The sequence below is a fragment of the Ixodes scapularis genome, unplaced genomic scaffold, assembly GCF_016920785.2.
Source record: "Ixodes scapularis isolate PalLabHiFi unplaced genomic scaffold, ASM1692078v2 PGA_scaffold7__128_contigs__length_106722199, whole genome shotgun sequence".
NCBI lineage: Eukaryota > Metazoa > Arthropoda > Arachnida > Ixodida > Ixodidae > Ixodes > Ixodes scapularis.
In genome coordinates this window covers 76,561,542-76,584,853 of record NW_024609882.1, presented here as the reverse complement: position 1 = coordinate 76,584,853, position 23,312 = coordinate 76,561,542, and the positions used below count along the sequence as shown (strand labels likewise).

Here is a 23,312-nt window from a genome sequence, read left to right as displayed (position 1 = left end):
ACTCATCTGACAAGTTGGACAGATACGTTTCCGACAAGCATCGGCGCGGTCAAATAATAATGATGATAGCAACGAGATATTTTTTTTTTTTTGGTCGCTGAAAACAGCATTCTGTTACCCCATTTGTTGGCAACCACGTAGGTATCCGACGTTTTACGTGATGACACCGCCGGCCGCCCGCTGCCATTTCGCCATCTGCTGCGTGCACGCCAAGACCGCTCGCGCCATGTTTACTTTCTTTTGTTTGGCCTGTCGGAAAGAGGTCGCCTCCTGTTAGCAAGCGAAAGATTTTTGACGCTTCAGGAGAAGTCTGCACTCATCGCCGAAGCTGGCAGAAAGAAGTCAAATATTCTGGAGAAGTTCAGTATCCCGTCCAGCTCACTTTCTAAGGTTCTGAAATCCAAGGACAGCATCAATTTTAGTTGTGGAAAGTAATGTGTGCTTATTTGTCCTTATTCGCAACAGCGAAATTCTAGCAAGAACAAAAAACATTTCCTTCCCCGGCGGTTCTGTTACTGCGGGGTTCGACTGTATAACAAATTCAAAGAAACATGATTCAATTAATTATATATTTTATTAACTGTGGAGTCCCCTTACACACTCATTTCTTTTAAGCATGACAATAGGACAACAGAGCATTAACCCAGGAGTTACTTAGAACAGTGCCTTAAACAAAGCTCAGCTAAAAAGAAATACCCGATTCAGAAGCTGCTATCCTTCAGATCACAGGAAAAGTATAGAAAGATTCAATAAATAGCTTTGGAATTTCCAAGGTATGAAATATCTGCTCAACACTGGCTAGAACAGGTGCTAAAAACTTGAACATGGCAAGCAAAAAATCGATGACAGAAAAGTGTCACACTTTCACTTACAAAAGAAAGGTCTCCTTGGCACAGAAAAGGTGAAAAGAAAGTTTAGTGACAAACTCCAAATATGCAGAGAAAGTGCAAATGAAGAATTAGGATGAAGCCTAAAAAAGTGTGTTCCAACCAGTGCCAAAAAAAAAAAAGAGTACTTTGTGGTGAATGTGTTACTTGAAGAGTATTGATAACTATGAAAATGACACCTCTTTGTAATTAAGGGTGTAAGTGAGTTGCGCACACCACTGCACATTCTGTGTCGCATGCACTCAAAATATTGGTGCCGAAAAGCTGCATCAGCAGACTTGCCAAAAACCAAGTGCAGTACACATCAAATAGAGCAAGGGCATGGGTGAGCTGCTTAAGGAATGAGTTTCTTAACTGGACGAATCTCTACATAATCAAAAAATAAATGAGAAAAAAACCACAGATTTTTATCATTATACAAGAATCGGTTTGTTTATCATCTTTTTTTTATCTCCAGGTTTCAAACTTTGAGAACATCGAGTATCAGCAACACTAACTTCAGTCGCACGCAACACAAAAAAAAAGTCACGATAAAGTGCACGGTTAGCCACAAAACGTTTTTGCGCAATCCTGTGAGCCGAGGTTTGAGATGAGAGCTCATATATACATCGCTACCCCTGTTACTAACAGGAAATTTCAAAGCACAAGTCAAAACAAACGTGAGACAAAGACCGACATCAAGGGTGTAAAAATGATGGCCTTCAGGAGTCGCTAAATTTTGTTTATGGTTCGATACTTTTAAGAGCCATCGCCTCCACATGTTTTTAAAATGTCAGGTGCTCGGAAGCGCAAATTTTGGCCCGAAAGCAGCCCAAACATTTTCTCACAAACGTCTTATCATGAAACTGTCTTTCCGTAAGCCGTTCATCCCCGAGCCGACAGCGGTGGGGCCACCGCCTTTGCCGGGCCAATCAGCTGCCTCCCTCTTGTCACTTCAGCCCACTCTCTGCGCAGAGCAGGAGCATAATCATGTGGCAAAAAATAGATGTGCGACTGGTCTAATGAGCACATAGCTTCCACCGCACTATCAGCTTAGGGGTGGATGGCTTTCAAGGCCACACAGCTCACTCGGCATGTGCGCGAGCAAGTGGTACTTGCTGCTAATGTGAAAATGATGCGCATGCTGCTTCCGACACACAACACTCAAAATGGCCAAAGCAGTATTTGTGTTGAGGTGAACACTATACCTTTCGAAGCAAACATCAGTTGTTCATAAGATAGTACAAAGCAATAGGCTGTATCGGGTTGTACCATCACAATCAATGCCAGTGCAAACACCGCTCCGCGTAGCCCAAGTGCTATCAGTGCCCCCTGGCGATTGCTCTTTCAAGTATGAGCGCACCTTGTGGTCGAGACATATCGTGTGGCGATCGCTGCACCACTCTGCACTTCCGGGTCGTCTGTTAGTGCATATAATTCTTGCGGGGAAAATCAGTATCAAAAAGAATAATACAATGTTGGACCCGTGACACGCGCCGAATTGCAATTACTTTATGTTGTGTCATGTTGCTTTTACAGTACCAGGGAGCAAAAGGTATCGCATAAGCTAGCACTGTGCTAACTTCTTGTCTGTGCACATTGGTGGTCATATGCTCTCGCCGAACTCACGCAAAGTAAATAATAGGCAATCTTTGTTGATTGTTTTGATACCTCCGATAACAATATGATGCATGCTTAAAGGCGTTAGCGAGGCATCGGGTATTGTTAACGGAGCCATGAAAATCATCTACTAAAACTTCCTAATCAAAAGGATGACCCTAAAAATATTACAAGTTATTTTTGCTGGCGCACATCGTTAGCAAAAAAATGCTCTTTGTCATTGGTGAACAGTTTTGCGGTTTCGCCGACCGTTTTTCGCTGGCAGACGATCTGGAAGTGCAGAGTGGTGTGGCAATTGCTAAAGATGTTATGTTTCAACGGCAAGGTGCACTTATACTTCAAAAAGCAATCGACAGGGGGCACTCATAGTACCGCGGGCCATGCGGAGCTGTGTACTCACTCATTTTGATTGTGATAGTACGGTCTCGCCTTTTTCTTTCAACCTCTTTACGAATTCACAGTTACATCTAGGGACATTACGTTAATCTCACAACATGGTCCAGTGTTTGCTTAAAGCCGGCACCCTGACACAACCGTCACAAACAAGATAGAGTGACAAAAAATAGATTGAAAGGCAAAAAATAAAGATAAAGAGAAAGAAATTTTTTTTATGCACATCAAAGATGCCAGATGCTAGTCATGCTTGAAATTCTAGAATTTTTTTATCAAGTCCGAACACTTGGCACCGCTCTTTGCTCGACAGAAATGGAGAAAAATGTTGTTCTATTGCAAAGCACAGAAGTCTTTACACAAAACCATAACGACAGTAGTGCTCCAATGTATGCAGCTTGAAAATGGTGCAGAAGAACAAAAACATAACACACAGAAAAAATAGTGTAAACAAAGGAGAACTGAGAGCAGACTCCCAACAATTGGGAAATGGAACAAGTGAAACGAAGGTCGAGATCGCTTGCGACGGGTTACTTGTCAGAGCGGGGGTATGCAGATTAAGACTTATATTCCAGAGCTCCTGTCTACGTATCAGTTGAAAGCAGAACACGAAAGGCGCCACAGTGGTCAAAAAGTGAACACAGTGTCCGTATACCATAAACTCATTGTCTGCTTTGCACGGAAACAGTAATAATGTTTGTTGGTATGCCACATTTCATCGCTTTCTGAGTGTATTACAGCAATGCGATTCCATGAAACTACCAACCAAAAGATTATGTTAGCACTCTTCACATAATCAAAACCCAGAAAGTGCCTAATGGGAAAGTGCTGTAGGGCTACAGAGCCGAGCAATGTGCAGCAAGAGACGGAATGAGTGTAGATATCGCAGCTTCAAGGGGTGCCGAAATTCAGAAGTGCCTGGGAGTGTCCAGCACTCACCCAACCTCCTCACACTTTCCCAACGGCGTGCAGAGAACTGCCACCTTCGTCGAAAGAGCGCGCGAAACCGATTGTTTTACACAGACAGCGAACGCTTACAGGCCTACTTCAAGAGGCTAACAATCACTCATACTACAGCATTTCTATTACTCCTACAGAGAAAGCACGAAGGATGACAAGAAATTCGCCTACAAACCCACAGGCATTCAGAACATACAGTAGGTATAGAAACTTTGTTGGTCTTTTCTTCTGACTCAGACCAGTTTCAACAGCATTACAGGAGGAGTTACAGTATACTATGAGCTCCAGAATACCCAGTGTGAGATTATCCGAGGGTAGAAAAAAGGTGAAGAGAATATAAATCCTACTTGAGTGATTTCTGACATCATCGGGACAATCAGCAAGAAGTGCACCTAAGGGTGCTGAAGGTGAATGCTACCTCCAACAAGCATTCAATGTCTCTTTTCTGGTTCTGGTCCGTAGGCTTGAGAATAGCGAGTACTGTTTAAAGCCCGGTGCTCCAAGGTTTCACCAGCGACAGTGCTGTCACAAAATACTCTTGTTGTATGGACCTTGTCAAAAGTTGCAGATTTCTATGAGACTTAGGAAGATCTTGGTTGGATGTCTTCGGTGCAAACACAATCAGACAACTTTATAAAGCAAGGTTATGTTTGTAGTCGAAGGCTAAATGCAAAGCTTGGTACAAATAAACTTTATTGCACTTGTACTGTTAGTGCCTTTAAATCTTGCAGAAAACAAAATTCTACACCGATTTTGCCAAATGTCACCAAAGAAATATTAAATCCAGTAAACCTTTGTTGTGCTGGTTTCAAGAGCAAGTAAGAGGTTTACGAGAGCAAGGTACACTTTTCCGCTGCTCTTAATCCTGCAAGAGTAACAACTAAAAAACAAGTTGCAGCACTGCTTTCCATTGCAGTCCTGAAGCGAACTGAAAACTTCCGAGGGGAAAGAGAACAAACATTCCTGAGACAAAACAACATGCATTCATAAAAAATTACCGGTTGATTCAAGCCTAAGTCATTGTTGGATTGTCCTTGGTTACTTGCATAAAGGGTCAAGAGCCCTCTACTCCAAAGCCTAATGCAGCCATAATTGAGATTCAGCTTTTCTAAATAAAATAAAATAAAGACAGAACTACAAAAGATGGATGAAATGAAAGCAAGTTGAATATAGTACTGATTCATTAGGATCAAGTGACCTATAGTATACCATGCGATCACCCTTTATCAGACACCAGTTTAGAACAAAGGTCACACCAAAGAGATGCCATACTGGAAGTCGCCCTATCCAAGCCCATGGCTATTACAATAGGCACTATATCTAAACAGGTGCTGCATATATTAGAAAGGATACTGTATCAAAAAAGGCCCTTGAATGAGTGCTTAATAATACATACCTGCACTTTCAACCCTCATATGTCCCTAGGTCTCCGTCTAAGGGTGCTAGGGCCAAGGATACAAAATATGTGGACGTAAAACGGTTCACATGAAGCCAACTGCAGTCCCTTCTCGAGCCAGCGAGAAAGAAAGCAGCAAGGATCACGTGTAACTTGCCACTGTCCCAGGCTGACAGCTAGGGCCACCACAACTAAGAGTTGCTGCACCTAGAGGAAGCTGCAACTAGGCGGTGCTGCAACTGGGGATGCTGTGACTGGGGTGGGTGGCAACTGGAGGATGCCGCAACTGGGAGATGCCGCAATTGGGGGATGCCGCAATTGGGGGATGCCGCAATTGGGGGATGCCGCAACTAGGGGATGTCGCAACTGGGGGATGCCGCAACTGAGGGATGCCACAACTGGAGGTTGCTGCAACTGAGGGTGTAGTCATCGTGGTCACTTGCCCGGTGGGCAGACCCTGTGTAGCCATTCCAAAATGGCCGAGTTGATGACTTCTGGGTGACGGCGAAACAGGTAGTGGCCTCCCTTCTTGAAGAGCAGCACCTTCTTCGAGCCTTCTTGGGCACCTGAAAGCCAGCATTCCAGTCACCAAAGAAGCCTTGAAACATCACTGTTCACTTTTACTTCTCATTCTAGTACTTAGACGAGACTCCGATTACCGGAACTACGCAGAAAGGTAGTGGCAATCTTTCTCGAAGCTCTACACTGCACCCAGTGCACCATGTTGAACGAACGTGACTCGTGTGTACAGACATTGAGAAGAATTAAAAGGGGTCATGCAACGATATTAGACTGAAATGTTTCTGATTTTACACAAGCTTACTGGCACTAGTGCGACTCAAGCATACTTGCACACAACCCCATTGACCAAGAAGCTCCTTTGTTGCAGTACAATTTCAAAGATGAAAGCAGAGTTTTCCTTTAAGGGGCATGGGTCTTGCATAGTAAAAAATTCCATTTCAACAATTAAAATTTTATTCAAAGTATATTCTTTCAAGATACTAATGCCCAATTCAATCTCTAAACACAAACAAAATGACAAGTTGTAAGCATTGAAGGGCCCGACTAGTCACCTAGAGTCTGAAAAATGACCAAGTGTCAAGCCAATGAAGCACTGCAACCACAGAACAGACCGACGCCATCTTGGTCGTGAGTGAAAGCAGATTTCCCACAATTCGTTTTGGCGCACTTTGAAGCAGCGTCTGCATAAAGGCAGCGAAGTCATCGATGCTATTCGGAAGAGCATGAGCAGAGCTCGAAGGACGCTGACTGGGCAAAGCGTGCGCCTGCTCTCCTGAATTCCCCAGTGCACTCTCTAGCGTGCTACAGTGAAACCTGTTTAGAACGAACCCACATAAGTGAGTTATTGTCGATATCGAACTCATGAAAAATTGAAATCAAAATGCATGTAAAAAGTACTTTTTATAACAAAAACAATACATTGGCTATATCAAACTTTTTCCCCCGGGAAGGCTTCCAAAAACACGCAAACAATCATCATCTAGCCTGTCCCTTGCCCCCCCACCCCCCCCCCCCCCCAAAAAAAGAGAAAAGTAGGAAAGAAAGAAAATTTTAGAAGCTCAAGCTGCGAACAAAATTGAGCGAAGAAGAGAAGCGATTCAGAAGAGGAGAAAGCTAAAAAAAAAAAAAACACTGCACGCACACACAGAAAAAAACAACTTTTCATCCCAAGCAGTTGCCCACAAAGAGAAGCAATTCAGAAAAAAAAATAAGCTAAAAAAAACTGCACGCATGCAAAAAAAAAACAAGAAAGCTTTTAGTGCAAAGTTACAAATAGAAAAGTTCTTCGCCTTACAACGAACGCATCGGGGAAGTTCGTTGTAAATGGTTTTTGGTATATCGAACTACTTGCTATATCGAACTGATCGTACCATTTCCTGCTGTTCGTTATAAACGGGTTTGACTGTACGCGTCGTCAGCTTTCGTTCACTACGCCGTTAGAGACGCACGCTGCTTTTGCACTCCTCCAGCTCCTGTTTTTAAACTTTTAGTGTTTGCTGTGCTTTCAAGTGTTCTTTGTGCCCCTGGTTTTCTTTTCATCGTTCCTGTAAGTATTTTGAACTCTGACAGGCTCGTTTTGTTTAGCTTTTAATTTTTGCGTACAGTGCAATCCACTTACAACGATATTACATATAACAATGTACAACTTATAACGATCAGTTTCCAGAGTATCTACACTGGAAATGATCAGTTTCAAGCCCAGATACAACGATAATCAATTATAATGATTGAAATTTTGAGTTTTCTCATTATCGTTATAAGTGAGTTGCACTGTATATTTGCCCACTTCGCGTCTTTGTTCAATTTAATTCTGCGCATTTCAAAGGTGGGGGACACACGTTCGAAATTGAGCACGTGGAAAGTGAGCAGTAAATGTAGATGTGCTTGCAATAAGAAAAGCACCACATTGTTGAAAACGACAGTGTCAAGTTCGGCGGCAGAGCAAGCCATTTTGTCGCTTGTGGACGTGACTGAACCAACAACTTCCAGGACACCGCAAGGCACATTACCACTGATGGACATGGCCGTACCAAGCTCGCGCACAAATCGCATTGACACTGAATTCTACATGAAGGAGGCGTGTGCGGAATGCAAACAAACTGCGGCTGACACAAAGCGTTTGTCAGCGGAGAAGTCTGTGACTTTGTGAAAGTTCAAGCTCTTGGACGTCAGCATGGCGAGCGACGACGCTCGCGGCACACAATAAGTCATCGCGGACATTAAAGTTCTACGGAAGCCCTTTGCGTCCAAAGCCTGCGGCAAGTGTAAGATGGCCACTGGTGAACTTTCAAAGTGCGACGAGAGGCAGTATGGCCTAGCAGTGAACTCAGTGCTCACGTGCTCAAGCTGCAATTTCGCCGAGCACCAGTTTTCGTTGCCAAGAGTTGCTGGAGCAACTGAGATCGCACCCTTCGAGATCAACTTGGGAGCAATGAAGAGGATCCCAAGCATAGAAAAAGGTGCAACTGCCCTCGCGGACTTGCGTACCACCCTGAACGTCTCCCACAAGGGGCCTCAACACGAGACCTTCAGGGGACACATGGAGACCATAGAGCAAGCTTGCCAGGCAGCAGCAACAGCTATAGAAGCAGCAAGTGTACAGGTGGTCAAGGGCTCCTACCAGAGTTTTCTCGACCCTGTTGGAAACGTGGACACCATTTTCAATGAGATACGAAAGACTCGTGAATACCACTCAAACATTTCAGTGGGACGCATTCTCAAGTTGTCTTATCTGGCCTAGTGATGGACCGCGTTGTCCTCTCCGGGTACTGCCGTGGCTGCCAGGGGGCAACTGACCCACAAGACAATGGCTATGGTGGCTGGGTTGAACCACAAGTGCCTAAAAATTGTTGACTGCAATGCCGGGCAAAAACAAGCCAAGGCAGCTAGATCTTGTTCAAGAGGTCTCTAGGGAGGAATGGGCTGCACTACACGACTACCTTCTCTGACAGAGACAGCCGCAGGAGAAAGTTTAGGGCTGCCTTGATGTTGAGAAGGACTGCCTGTACCATGTGCACAAGTGGATGGGGGCAGCTCTTCCCAACTTGGCAGAGGAGGAGGCACAAGGGGAGAATCTTTGAGGAAGAGAGAAGCTGACTCGAGACAAGATAAAAAAAAAAAAATCATGGACCACTATGGATGCGCTTTGAGGAGCCACAGGCACAACGTCCCAGGGATGAAGGCGGTGGTGCAGGCAACTTTGTTGCACATGACGTCGACAAACGAAGCCCCGGACCACAGGCACTGTGCCAAAGGGGACGATTCCTGGTGCTCCTACAGACAACCACTGGCAAACCAGAAGGAGCCATTGCCACACAACAAACCGCTACGAGGCTAGGCGACCAGGTCCCCCTTAAGTGTTGCAGCAAAGGTATGTTGCTGATCGGCCTTGAGTACCTACACTCGGTGATCTGGGGCCAACACTCAGAGTAAGCACAACTCCCTGGTTGGTGTGAAAAGGGCTGTCGCTCAAGCAGTGTCTCGCCTCAACCAAGGCATGCTGAAGACCAGCATGGCGCTATCAGAGCAGCTCGGCTACTGCACTGGAAACTGTCTGGTTCGCAGGAGCCCCAGAAGGAAAAGCAAGGCTGACAAGGATCACACGGAGAGGGAGAAGCTGAGGAGAATGGCCAAGAGGCACAAGCCTGACAGGACTCCTGTGAACCCGGACACGCACATAAAATAAAAAAGCTCAATGATTTTCTGTCTTTTTTTCTTTTATCGGTCATTTTTGGATTGGGTTTTTTATACCATTTGCATAAACACATTTTAGGCATCTTGGTATTTCTGTGTTGAGCTGGACTGCATCCTAAAGCTTAATTCTATTTCCTATGAATTCAGAAGATAAAAGTCACCGAAGAAAAACAATTTGGAAGCATGATTTTCTTAACTTTTTTTTATAAGTTGCCTTACAGAAGTTTTGATGTTTGCATAAGTGAATATCAATAAACTTGGCATTGTTGTTTTCAGCAACAACTAAACAGCACCTTATATCTTTCTTTTTCCTAGATTCAATAGATTAAAAGTAATTAGCTATAATTAGGGTTCCATGTTTTCGAATAAAAACAAAAAAAGTCTGGAAAACACTTGCCGGTAAATTTTCTATCAATTCGGATTTATCCAAATGGCTCAGAATTTCAAGGTTACAATGACAAAATAGAAAACAAAAAACACGCGTTTTTTACAAATAAACTTTGTCGAGCACAGGGTCAGTGGTCCTGAGGAAATGACACTTCAGTTTCCTTTGAAATCTCAAATTACTGACCAAGAGGTTTGCCTTTTAGCTCGCCAAGGTTCTTTCAGTATAAAGGGTCATGGTCACTGATCTCCATTGCAGTAGGCTTAATCGCGGATCGGGAGCCCGTCGGTGTCGCCACTGGTGGCCATTGCTTGACGCTAGGCAATACACGCAAGTCTATGGGAGAAACGCACAGAAGTAAAAATATTCAAGCATGTATGCTGTGCTCGGAGGGGAGTATTTTATGGCATGCTGTGATCCTTATGTAGGGTGTTTGGAGATCGAATCAGTATTTGTCATACGTTCGAACGTCAATTAAAAAAATCAAACGTAGCGGAGCACCTACGGCTGAGCTGGCAAGCTTGCTCTCGTAGGGGAGTAAACAAAAAAAAAACTTGCCGTCAATGAAACCGTCCTCGGGGAAGTCTAGAAGTTGATGAATGACAAAGAAGCTTTATCTCGACAGCGGTTTTCCAGGAGTGAGCAAATTCCACGTAGCAAAGCCTTCGAGCGTGTCGTCTGCTAAACCCAACTCAACGAAACCGCCACCGACTCTGCGGTAACTCCAGGCAACTCTCGCCTCATTGAGCTGCACTTCATTTTTCGCCCAGCGGAGTCACACTCGACCACAAAACATTTATTTATAAGAACTGTGAGGGCTGCAAGTTTTCATCTTTGTACACATGTTACTTGACAGGCTTCCCAAAAAGCAGCCAAGAAGTTTCAGTGCCGACAACAGCTTAGAAACAGGGGAAACGGCGCTTTTTCATGTTTTCCCCACAGGGTCCCATGCTTTTGGTGGTGTCAATCAATGGCCACCAAAGGCAACAGTCGGCCCCAGTTGCCGAGGCCGCGGTCCAGCCTACTACAAGAGAGATCAGTGGTCATGATACCTGTATTTTATTTATTTTGTTTCTGAATTAAAATGGTTAGGAACACACTAAAATAAACTCTGAATTTCAGAGGATTGGGAATCTAACAAAAATAAACTTGAATAAACCCAGAATTTCCAGCGAAAAATAAAGTCTGATAAACACTCTCCGAATTTCACGAGAAATAAACTCAGAAAACAAGGAATCCTAGCTATAACATACACTACTAAGTACATTTAAAAGTAAACATTTGACAGAAGTCTGTCTGGTTGGAGAAATGATTATTAAACTACGACGACCAACCAATCCCTAAATCAGGGGCCCAACGTTTCGAAGCCGGTTCGGTTTCTTCTTCAGGGGCGACTATGGAGGAAAGGAGCAGTAATCTTCTTTTTCCTCTATGACGGAGGCGAATGTGCACGATCCCATCTTCTTCCTCTTTGATCGTTTTTTTGAAGACAACTGGTGGAGTCCGTTCACATACACAGATGGCAGTGCACCAAGAGACCTATTAATGTTTGTTGGCGTGGTCTGAATGTGCCAAGATTCAAGGAAGAGCCTCCGGCGAGGATTAGTTTCAATGTCCAGGATACGTGTGTTTAGAAAGTCAATGCGGTGGTCATTTTTTTCACAGTGTTCAGCAACCGCGCTGCGCTCTTGATTGAAGTTGCGCACATCAGCCTTGTGTTGACAAATGCGTTCATGATAGTTCTTTGTTTCCCCGATGTACGAGGACGGGCACTCCGCGCAGGGAATCTCGTACACCACACCTTGCGCTTTCTCTTTAGGGGGCCGATCTTTTGGTCGTGGCATAAAGCGTCCAAGGGTTGAAATTGGCTTGTGGGCCATCTGAATGCCCTCCTTTGCTAGCACCCGTGCCAGCGCTTCACTTGTTCCCTCGATGTATGGGACGCTGATGCGCGTGGTTGGCCGGCGTTTCGTGTCAACCTGCGACTGGCGGTGTTGTCGGTTGCGGTTTTGACGACGGGCAATTCGGTGTATGAAGCTGCCCGTATATCCGTTCTTCTTGAGGTCACAAATGATGGTTTCCTCTTCTTTTCGTCGGTCAGAATCAGTTGAGCAAAGGTTCTTTGCCCTTGATAGGAGTGTGTTTACCACCGATACTTTATGGCTCGTTGGGTGGTTGGAGTCAAATTGTAAGTACCTTCCGGTGTGCGTTGGTTTGCGGTAAACTGAGAACTCGAGATGGTCTTTCTGCCTTCGTACAAGCACATCGAGAAACGGTAAGGTGTTGTTTTTTTCCCGTTCCACGGTGAATTGGATGTTAGGCTCGATCGAATTGAGGTGTGTCAAAAAGTTGTCTACTTGAGACTTCTTCATGACGCAGAAGCAGTCGTCCACATATCTTAGAAACACCTTGGGGCTTTCAGCAAAGGACTGGAGAGCCTTTTGTTCTATGGCTTCCATGCACAGGTTTGCCGTGGCGACAGAGATGGAGGCCCCCATCGCGGTTCCACTGGTCTGCTTAAAGTACTCTCCTTTGAAGCTGAAATAAGTGTTACTCAGGCAGAATTCAAGGAGGCGGCAAAGTTCGTCCACGTTGAGCTTGGTCCTGTTGCTCAAATCGCTGTCTTTCTCCAGGGTGTTTCTGGCAGTCATGACTGCTAAGGAGACCGGAACGCTTGTGAACAGGGATATCACGTCAAAAGATACCAGAATCTCCTCGGCGCTTATCTTTAAATGCGAAATCTGCTCCACGAAGTCGCTGGCATTGCGCACATATGTCGGGGTTTTCCCAACGAGAGGAGAGATAGTGTGATGAAGGTAGTTTGACAATGCTTTGAGCGGAGAGGTGGTGAAGTCAACGATGGGTCGGAGGGGGACGTCAGGTTTGTGTATTTTTGGAAGTCCGTAGAAACCGGGGGTAAAGCCATTCCGGCAAAGAAGGCGCAGGTGAAGGCTCCTGGAATCTGGGTGACCTTTGAAAATACCCGTAAGCATCTTGTTTAACTTCGTCTGGACTTGTGATGTTGGGTCTCTCTTGAGTTTTTCATACGTAGAGCAGTCAAGGAGATCGCGGACCTTATGCTCGTAGGCATCCCGGTCTAGGACGACCGTTGAGTTGCCCTTATCCGCTGGCCAGACAATTTGCTTTCAGATCTGTAATTTATTTATGCTAAAAAACTAGCTTCATAAAGATGTTATTAGGATGTATGGTGGATCCTTGCAAATCGTTGCACATTGATGAAAAAAGGAATTTTTAATGAAAAATTATAAACTTGTAGAAAATGACATTACTGGAATTTCATATTCTGTCGTATTGTTTGTTCTAGACGAGATATTTGAAATTGAATTGCACATATGAAATCACCATTAAAGGGCACTCCGGTGATTTTTTTTAGGTGCCCCTAAGATGTTTTTTGAATTTACAGCTTTTACCTACCGTTTGCTTTTCGGTGTTCTGAAATTCAGGATACAGTTAAGCCTTTTTATATGAACACTCATATAGTGAATTATTGGATGTAGCAAACTAATCGCGAAGTTTGGTTGGTCAAGCTTTATTTGAATGGAAGTTCTAGTTATATAACGAAACCGAAACTGTGAGATCTGACACGCTACCGGTTATAGCGAAGCAATTCCTTCTTTTCTAGCATCACGAAATACTACGAAAGTTATTAAAATGTAGAAGAAAATACAAAAAGAGGTTTAAGAATGAAAACTTCCGGAAGCTTAGATTGCTCGACGTGCAAAACAATTGCGGTGGCTTGGCTCGGCTATGCCAGGATATACGTAGCGTGAGCTTATGCGCACAAAATGAGGCGCTGTCAAGCGGCTCCGGTGCAGCGTCAGACTTGGCTACTGCGCAACAGAGGCGCACAGCTGGACATGCGGTGGCGCCAGTGCCTCTGCCGCGGCTATGACGTCACTCCTCTGGAATGCGCAGACCGGCGAGGCACGCGCGGCGGCGGCGGAGCGCGGCGGCGGCGGCTCCGGCGCACCAGCTGTGCATTGTGTGATGTCACTGCTTTTCGCACATGCGCAGCACGGCTCTTTGGGAGCCACACGAAACTGCTCAACCTCGGCCAGTGTAGCTCACGCTACAAAATGCGCGTTTCGGGAGGTAGCGCCACCTATGAACCGAGTGGATAATGGCAGGGGCACCGCTGCTGACCCCTGTGTGCGACATCAAGAACCAGTGCAGACTAAAGCCAACAAGCCAACCACGCCACGCGTTGCAGGGCTGCAAATGGCAACAAAGCGGAAAGCCGTCTCTCGGGAAACAGAAGTGAAGGTTTCGAGGGCGTCAGAACAGCGATCGGAAGAAAAAAGACATCGCTGTGGACTTTGAGCTTGCACCAAGCATATCTACTGTGAGAACCACGTGTTCCCCGCATCCCTATCTAGGCCTAGCTCAAACAGGCCGCGGGGCGTCACCTTGTCAGGGCGCGTCCTGGATGCGAGGAGAGGTTGTATTCCCTTGCGGATGGCTCTCCCTCGCCCTTCTCAACTGATTTGCCGAAGGCACACCCCTCGGGATCTTGACTTGAACGCGTCCGCCCCTCTGGGGAGCCAACCTACATCCGACCACATCGGGCGCGTCCATTCCCGCAGGCTATAAAGATGGCTGAGATCCGACGAGAGGGACTCTCATTGGGGAGGCTCTGCTCGACGGAGCCTTCCTTTCTTTATACGACCCTCCCCCTCCGTGATATTGTCAATAGCAGCAGCGCAAACTCCGGCTGGCGGTCCTGTCAAAAGAGACAGCGCCGTTATCTTTGACTCTGTTGGCTCTTGGACTAACGTGTGGTGTTGTCGTGAAATAAACACGTCATTATCCAGACCCAAGGAACCTTCTGCGTTTGTAAATGGTACCCCCAAGTGAATGCCGAAAACCCGATGCCACTCAAAGGCTTTGTGGCCCCGTCAGCCATGCACGGACACAATCAGCAAGTGTCCTTTCAGCCGAACTTTCCCAACGGGTATGACTCATAATGCTCAGAATGCAACCGAGGCACTCCTTCTCAGATCGCGCCAGCCTTCATCGCTGAGCCAAGCCCACTCGTGACTTTCGAAGTCAACACGGTTCCGACGAGACAAGAGACAATGACGCGACAACAGGCAAATGCGGCCTCCTAAAGCGTCAATCTCTTCACCTCAGACTGGCCGTCAGCTTCTCCACTTGGAGCTGACGCCGTCTACGAGCTGCAGCACAGCAAAGCTGCTACAGGCGCAGCACACCACTCGGCAGGCCCACACAAAAACGTAACCTACACTACTATCATGAGTGCAAAGAAGAAGATTGAAGACTGTTATGCAAGCAACACCACTAAGATTGACCAAAAGACTCTTAGACCTTGCCTCTACCGTCATTCTCGTGTTGCAAATTAATATTGTCATGTTCCAATCTATTTTTTAATGCTGCTCAGTGACAGGTAGGGATTTCGAGGTCTGCAATAGCATGTTTTTATATCGTAGTGCTGTGCACATTCTTGCACAGGTTCGATTGCGGGAGGGTTTTGCATTGATTATTGTGTGTACATTCATTTCTCTGGGTAAGCGCAACAGGTGATGTCAGCAGCGCCTCCTCTGGGTGTTGGATAATTGCATTGGCTCAGCGGTGCCCGTGCGATTGGTGTAAAACGCCTACGCAGCACGCTTCTTAGCCTTGAGAGCCCAGGGATGGAACTGGGCAAAGCAGATTTGGAGCAATCTTGGGAGCAGAAAAAACTGCAGTTTGGAGCAGGCTGGGAGCAGCAAATAGGAGGTCTTGGAGCAAGTTGGGAGCAGCATACGAGTTTTAAGAATCTTGAAATAGAGGTTAAATGTCACCTGGTTTTCAAAACTAAAGAAAATATGGCATGCAGATAACTGCATGTGAACTTAACGGAAGTTTCAATAAATGTTTTAGTTGCGCATATTTTTCACCAAATTATGTGCAAATTACACAAAACATACAAAGCAAAATTGCACATGACAGCGTGACACATGATAAAACCGAAATGGAAAGAGGCCAATATAAACAGGTACAAATAGCTTTCATCGCTCAGCATTGACCTAGTGAGGTGTACCAAAAAATAAAAATGCAAGTATGAAAATGGTCTTTCATTTTTCAGTGACTAGAATAAGATAAGAATTGTCCTTGTACATTTAAATCTATTGGGACTTCAGTCCATTGCTGACAGATACACTTCACTTCTTCAAGATTCTGAGCCAATTTCGCATTAGCCTCCGCTACAGCACCTTCTCCAGACTCAATCTTCTTCATCTCTTTTTCTTTTTTTGGAAACAGATTCAATCAATTACTGTGCAAGCTCAAGCGCATAGTTTGCAAACAGATGATGCGCTGTTCAAGTTGTCGGTCTTCTCCCTGAAGACGAACTCTCTTCGTACTCGCCTCCCTCGCATCACTGCTTTACCTCTTCTGCCTCTCGTCATCTTGCTTTTCGACCTCTAACCTTTGTGTGCAATCTTTTTGAGACATCACAGCTTGCGGAAAGTGAGTTTTCAAAAGCACTTTTGTGACATCACTGCCCAATCACTTGAGGTAGCTCATGACATTGCGCATACCATCTTTAAAGTGCAATCACTATCGGGCAGCTCGTATCTTGCTCCGTCATACACTTCACTGCTCACTCGCCTCTATTCTTAAGTTTTCTGCGCGGGGCCGTGGGGTGGGCTAACGCGAGCTGCGAGATTGCAATAGTCACATGTCTGCTCTACTATTTAGATCTTCACCTGAAGTGACTCCAGGACTTCAGAAAAGCACGGTGAGCATGCAGCAACAGCAGCCAACGTTGGCAGCAAGGGCAGCGGCATCAACCTTCAGATGCAGATCTTCAGATTCGAATTCACTAACGTCACATTTGGGCCGGAAGTTCCGGTGTCAATGTTGCCACCAGAAACTGCAAGACGGCTAATTTCGACGAGGCTTTTTTATAACTTCAGTTTGGACGCACGTTGGTGCAATTTCGTTTCTATTTATACTTTTGTATCAGTGCGGCGCATGAAAAGTCATTAGGCGCAAAGTGGCGCAATCGGTGCAGCAGTTCCATCCCTGGGAGCCGCCCGGCCAGTTCAGCCGTTCCGCCATCTCTTGTGTCCCAACCGCCATCGTCGCCTCGCCGGCTCCGATTATTGTCTCTTGGAGTTTTGTTCACAATGTGAGGAGACCGATGCCAGTTGTGAAGACGTCGTCAGATATCGTAGACACCAAAACAAAGTGAAGAGGGAAGACTGCGGTGCAGACGACACTTGTGACTTGCATACGCCCGCCCTAAACGGTGGGCAACTCCAATCCTGCCAGTCGTTATGTAGAGGATCATGTGACCGCTCGTATTACGTAGTAGCCATGCTTTTGGCGGCCCGAAGCCAATGTTGCTCGAAAGAGCATTAGTTTCGGTTTCTGCTCATACTTGAAGTAAGATTTCACAAGATATGTTTCATTTTTCGCGAAGCAATTGACTTTAGTGCCTTTTCTTAGTGCTTTTTATTGTACAATAACTCGTAACCTCAAAATTTTTTGAATTGGGTGGAGTTGCCCTTTGAGTCTCTTGCCTGCAAAAGTCCACAGCACGGCCACGCACATCGCAGTGCTGCTGTCATTACAGGCATTAGCCAGTGGTGACAACATTTAAATGTGGGCAATACATTGGACACGAGCATTGTGCGAGCACTCGATTCGGGCTCACGAAAATTAATGCCTCGATGACCCTTCGGGCAGTGGCTCCCGCTCATCGCAGCAATGAGGGGAACAGCACAACCCAAACAACGTGTGAAACTCGGCATGCGCCATGTTTCTTGCCAGATTGCAACACGCGGCTATGACAAATGTTGGCGGCATACATTCGGCACCAGATTAAGCAGTCACTCGTTCGGGCCGCGAGTTGAGAAGGTGGACGCTACTTGTATTTCTCTATTTATGTTTGTGCAAGTACCATTAAATGTGGACAAAAACTAACATATATATAGCGTAGGCTAAGAACATCGAGGAATAAATCTAAGCCGAGTTTTTTTATTACGTTGCAACGACAGCTAAAAAAAAAAAACTCAAAAGCCTTAGCAGTTGGTGAGGCAGCTGCCCGACTTTCAGATACCCAAAAGCAAAGATGAAGTGACAACAAGCCGACAATTTTACTTTGATAATTCGTAATGAAATGCAAAACTTTAAAGATATAAATGTGGGATTAATTAATTTTTTATGCGCCTCTGTCCTATTGGCAAAGAAAAAGCAGTTACTGCATGATTACTCGGGCTTTACTCCAGCTTGAGAAATACACAAAACTATTTGGCTGTACCGATGTGAAAACTTAACCATAGTATAAAAACGGAGAGCCACTAGCATTCTTCACACCAAATGCCTAGATTAGAGTCCATGAATGTCCCCAGAGTGGCCACATACCATGGCGTCCACTCGAGCTTGAGAAACAAGCGAATCGAGGCTTCCGATTGGCTGACAACATTTACACACAGTACCACAGGACAACTGGCAAATTGACAGCTGGTCGAAAGGCATGTTGGTTTTTGCTAGGACTTCAGCTAGACTGCAATCTGCCAGTTTGCCCACTCCAGGTCGACACGATTCGAGACTGCCGCCGTACTTTAGCCGTCGATTTCAGCACTGTGGCATGGTTCCCAGGCAAGGTTCGGGAGCTTCAGTAGTGTGCACGCATCTGGTGCCCCTAGCATAAAGTAAGTGATGTCGGCTCTCTGTACCGGGGAGGCTAGGGTTGACGGGGAGCCTTTCGTACCGAGAACCGCATATGCAGTCGGCTCACCTTCTCTGGCCAGCTTGCCGTCAGCGTCGTAGAGCCAGAGGTCCTCGTTGCGGGTGCCAATCAGGTCCACCATGTTAAAGATGACCTCCGGGTTGATGGCCCGGTCGTTCTCGCTGAAGGCAATCAGCAGCGGAGTGCCGCTCTCTGCCACCTGCTGTATCTTGTGCCCTGCCTGTGGAAGGGAAGGCATGCTCTGGCACACATCCCAAGAGGCCTTTATATCATTTCTAGGCATGTGCAAATAGTGCGCATTGAGTTCTGAGCGAAGTTGAAGCAAACAGCGGTTTTGGCCGAATATTTTCGAGTTGAATATCAAATAGTTTCTCCAGGCCTTTCACTATCGTGTGCCATGCTTAAAGAAAACTCCTGCAGAATTAAAGGTTCTTTCTAACCTTCCACTCGTCCACACCTAAGCTCAGTTACCTCTTATGCATGAACTGTGGCATGTAAACAAATTTGTTGCAGCTATCCTAATCGAGGGCATTTACAAATCAGCTTCCGAATTTGACAAAAAAAGCAGGCATTATGAACGCAGGTTGTTAAAGGGGCCCTGCAATCATATTTAAGCGTCTACCTTTTTTGCGGTTTCCACGTCTCTTGGGGTTCGGGCAAGCCAGCGGGCACAGAGAGAGTAACTAAATATCAGTGCATCATATTTTAACCGGACGACGCGGAAACCTCCTCCACCGACGGGGGCGACCCGCGGTACCGAAAGCGCGCGAAATGTGACGTATTTGGTCCTGGGCTTACTACTGGTCAGGGCCGCTAAAAGCTTCTTTTTAGTCGAAATACAAAATATAAGTGGCGCGAACCGTTTCATTTATTTATAAAATTAGTTTTTGTTCACTATTTTAGATCAGAAAAGAAACAAATGCAGTTTATAAAGTACGGAAGCAAGAAATGACCCGTCGACATACCCGCCACCAAGCGGTGGAAAAGGTGGCGCATACTAGAAAAGAGTAGTGGGATCAGGCGCAGACACGGAAAGGTCCCGGATGTACGCGGCGGCGCTGCGGTCGTTTACGGACTGGAGGATCCGACTGGCTCCGAGCGTTCCGAAGGCCTTCAGCGAGTAGCTTTTTCTCGCGTTTTGGCCATTTCGCGGTACGGCAGCGCAAAGTGACTCCCATTCTGAACTTATCTTCACCCCGTGTTTGCTGTCCTTTGTGGCCAATGAAGTGTCACGCTGAATTAGTGTTTAATCGCGCAGCAAATGCAATGAGAGCCGCTCTGGCTGCCCGCTGTATACAGCCTATCCAGAATACGCTTTAGTGGCGCCCTCTCGCGCCGCCAACACGAAGTGCGGCAGCTGTGAGCGCTCACTTAGCTCACCATCCCTCCTCTAGTTCACGGCCGCTCAAGCAACCAAGGACGTCATGAGGGAGGTTATTTTTTGCTTGTTTTTGTAATTTTAATTTGCCTATAACTTTTGAAATAAGGCGAAATTCGAAAAAAGAAAAGTTACATTAGGTTACTACAGTCAGTGCGCTCAGGTTTGGTGCGAATTAAAAAACAGTAAAAAAGTGCTTGCAGGGCCCCTTTAAGGAAGGATATGGGCCTAAATTTTTCAATTTTGACGTTTTCAGTTTTACAAACTAATTATACACCCTTGCACCAAATTTGATAACCATATGCCAAATATTTATGTTTATATAAAGCATTTTCAACACATTGTGAGGCAGTAACAAAGTAGAGGAGTTCAATGTTTGAATGCATTTTTCTCAGTTCCACTTTTTGCTGCAAATTTCATACGAAGGAATATTTTGTTTCAAGGTGAAAGTCTTCTGATACCACAATTAACATGTTTCTGAACTGAAATTTACTGGGGGAATCGGGCTATCTACTTTAATTTGTTTTAAGTTCAAGTCCTCAGTGATAAAAAAACAAAGTTTTCAGAAATTGACATAGAACAGATATGCATCTCATATTTTGAGGTAATAACGCCTCCTGAAATTTTTACATTTAAGTTATTAAAACTAGATAGACCAAGGTCCCATATTCCCCAGTTTATATTCAAGCAGTCAAAACGGTGCTTAATAGCTTCATTTGCATATCATAGATTTCTTAATGAAGAGTGACACATCACCTTATGCAAATATGTAAATTTGTCCTAGAGAGCTTAAAGTTTGTACAGTACACCTACATCTGAAGCTAAATCTCGCCTGCAAATTTCATTCCGATCACTTCAGTAGTTCAAAAGTTCGACCTCTAGCCAGTGTCCCCCGTTAAAGGGATTGTCCGGTCAAATTTTGTACTCGAGAAAACAATTGAATATCATTGTTATTGCCTCGAGAAGCATCGTACGTGCAATATCCGAATTTTATATGCCCCTCTGCGTGAGTAACTGAATTTATAGCGCTCATATCGCATTCTAGCGTAAACGTTGCTTTCGTTGGCAACATTGAAGCTCTGACGTCACAAAACACAAAGCGAGCATTTTTGTCTCGTTGTTTGCCTGCGAGTGAACGCTTCAGCGTGCTTCGTTTTTGTTGTTGTGCTCGACTTGTTTCGTGGTTGGGTGAGATTTTTATTACGCAGTTGGGTGCCACAACCACCGGGCAGCACATGCGAGCCTAGACTTGACGTTCCACACTTTTCCGCGAGACGTGCAATGACGAGCAAAGTGGATCGTCGTCCGTCGTCGTGCGTAGGGACTGGGTTCCCGTCCAGATCGGGATCCTGCTTATGCAGCAATCATCTCACAGAAGAAAGCTACGAGCTGAGCTCTCAGCGGACAGAAGGCTTGTAAGCTGAGGTGTGATGCTGTGCCAACGATATTAAACTACGTCCACCCACTCCTCGCCCAAATCGGATCAGTCAATTTAGGTCTGTTCAATTTGCCTGAACTGGCTGAACTATAGTTCGGCAGTGCAGGAACTGGTGCATTCGATTCAACCGTAAGTTGCACGACCGCTGCACTGGTGCGTTCGATTCATCCCAGTTCTGAACGGGTTCAGACCCAGTTCCTCAAAATCTTGCACCGGCTCCGGACTCGGTTCAGCGTCCGTGCAGAAGCAGACGACAAGAGCAGACGGCGATAGCAGAACTCCTCGTCCGTCTCTGCTCGCGGTGCCATTTTTCGCGGCGCTTGCTCAAATGTGCGATGTTTTAACGCCGATACGGAGGTTGCATTTCCTCTCACTTATGATAATAACGTACCCGCGGTGGACGTGGAATTGAGATCTTAACCAAGGGTAGAAATTTGCTTGATTATGATAATCTAAAAGCGTTTTAGGCGCCTGCTCGCGTAGGTTTGGCTCACTGTGGTGAGTGTTGAAATATTGAATCACGTAAATTGTTTCTTTTTGATGCTATGTGGGGATCCACAGTGTTGATATTCTTACTTACAGACACGGGAAAGGTATTGCCCTCTTGATAGTCTCCGCCTTCAGTTGCTCTTGGATGCATATTGACGACTCCGATACATTGCATAGGTCTGGGATTTAGTGCGTTGGCACTCGCATGTCCCCGTAGCTGAGCATAATACTGCATGCTTTGTCCGCTGGTATCTATGGACGCCCACTAACGGGCCTGGGAAAAACACCGAGAATCGGCATTTTTTTGCCGATTCTCGCTTCAACTTGACGCCAAAGTTACGGTCGATAATTGTCTTGGCCAAGACGTACGCTATCGTCAGGCCTTCGTCTTCGAGGGGACCGGTACACCGACCGCACGCTGCCACCAGTGACTCCCTACGCAAAATCATCCTGATGCCGCGAACCTATCATCGAAATGCAAAGATTCCCTTTGAGGGGCATTTGCTGCTACCTCCTTGACTTGTAACCGACTATAGTTCAGAACTTCCTGGCCAAATCGAACAGACCTTGATTATGCAGCGAAACCAAAACCAACAGCTTGGCCATCTCAAAATGATACCAGAAGTTGTATTTAGCACGCGTGCAGCCCGATATCTGTTTGACCCGCGTGTGAAAATGGAGCGTAGCTACGATTCACCAAGCTCGTCCAAGTCAAGTGACGAGTCCGACATGCATTTGAACGGTTCGCCGTTTGCCTTCGACCCGCGGACGTCGCCTCTGAGGGAATGACCCGCAGCCTCATCACCGATCCAGTGGATCCGCCGAAATGTGTACCCAGATGCCGCTTCGTGTACCTAAGTGCCGCTTCAGAGGCGAAATCTGCATCCTTTGCTTTGCAAGCGCGCCCCTGGTTCGATCGGCGTCTGTCGCACTTGTGTTTGCGCGAAATGGCATACGTTTGCTCGAAGTTTATGGCTCTCTGCGAGTAACATCCTGCTAAAAGGCGTAACTTTTTTTGCACGTGCTTGGGAACTGCATTAAGAGAACCGTATTTCAGTAGGGTACTGCCTGGGAGACTATATAATTCTAAACAAAATACAAGACATCCATCGACCAACGCTTGTTATCCCGACCATCCGAGAAACCTTTGCGTTTTGTGACGTCACGCAGCACCTACGGATGTCAGCCATTGACACTGGCGAAATTCGGGGTGCAGTTTCGTACATAGGATCATGAAAGGTTTAATTAATAACTGGAGATCATATATCAAAATAAAAATGACGTTTGTCTATATGAAGGCTCCCTCGACGTAACGAGTGCAAGAACTTAAGTACTTCCGGTTTCGACCGGACAATCCCTTTAAGACATCGCTGCCTAACACATGCTCTTGCGAATTGCGGCGGGTCAGCCCCGTTGAGTGTGCTTCTCGCCGAGCTCTGATGCGCTGCAGGAAAAC

The 23,312-nt window shown here is 45.9% G+C and overlaps 1 protein-coding gene across 1 annotated transcript in view; it reads right to left on the bottom strand.

Annotated features, from left to right (window-relative positions):
* Nucleotides 1–555: 555 nt before the first annotated feature.
* The window catches only part of LOC115308184, a 59,531-nt gene continuing 36,774 nt past the window's right edge, over nucleotides 556–23,312 (bottom strand). The window contains exons 8-9 of the mRNA XM_040223252.3: nucleotides 18,600–18,771; nucleotides 556–5,798 (exon numbers count right to left, since the gene is read on the bottom strand). Of these exons, the coding sequence (XP_040079186.1) occupies nucleotides 5,668–5,798; nucleotides 18,600–18,771 (303 nt within the window). The 3' untranslated portion in view covers nucleotides 556–5,667. The remainder of the gene's footprint in view (nucleotides 5,799–18,599; nucleotides 18,772–23,312) is intronic.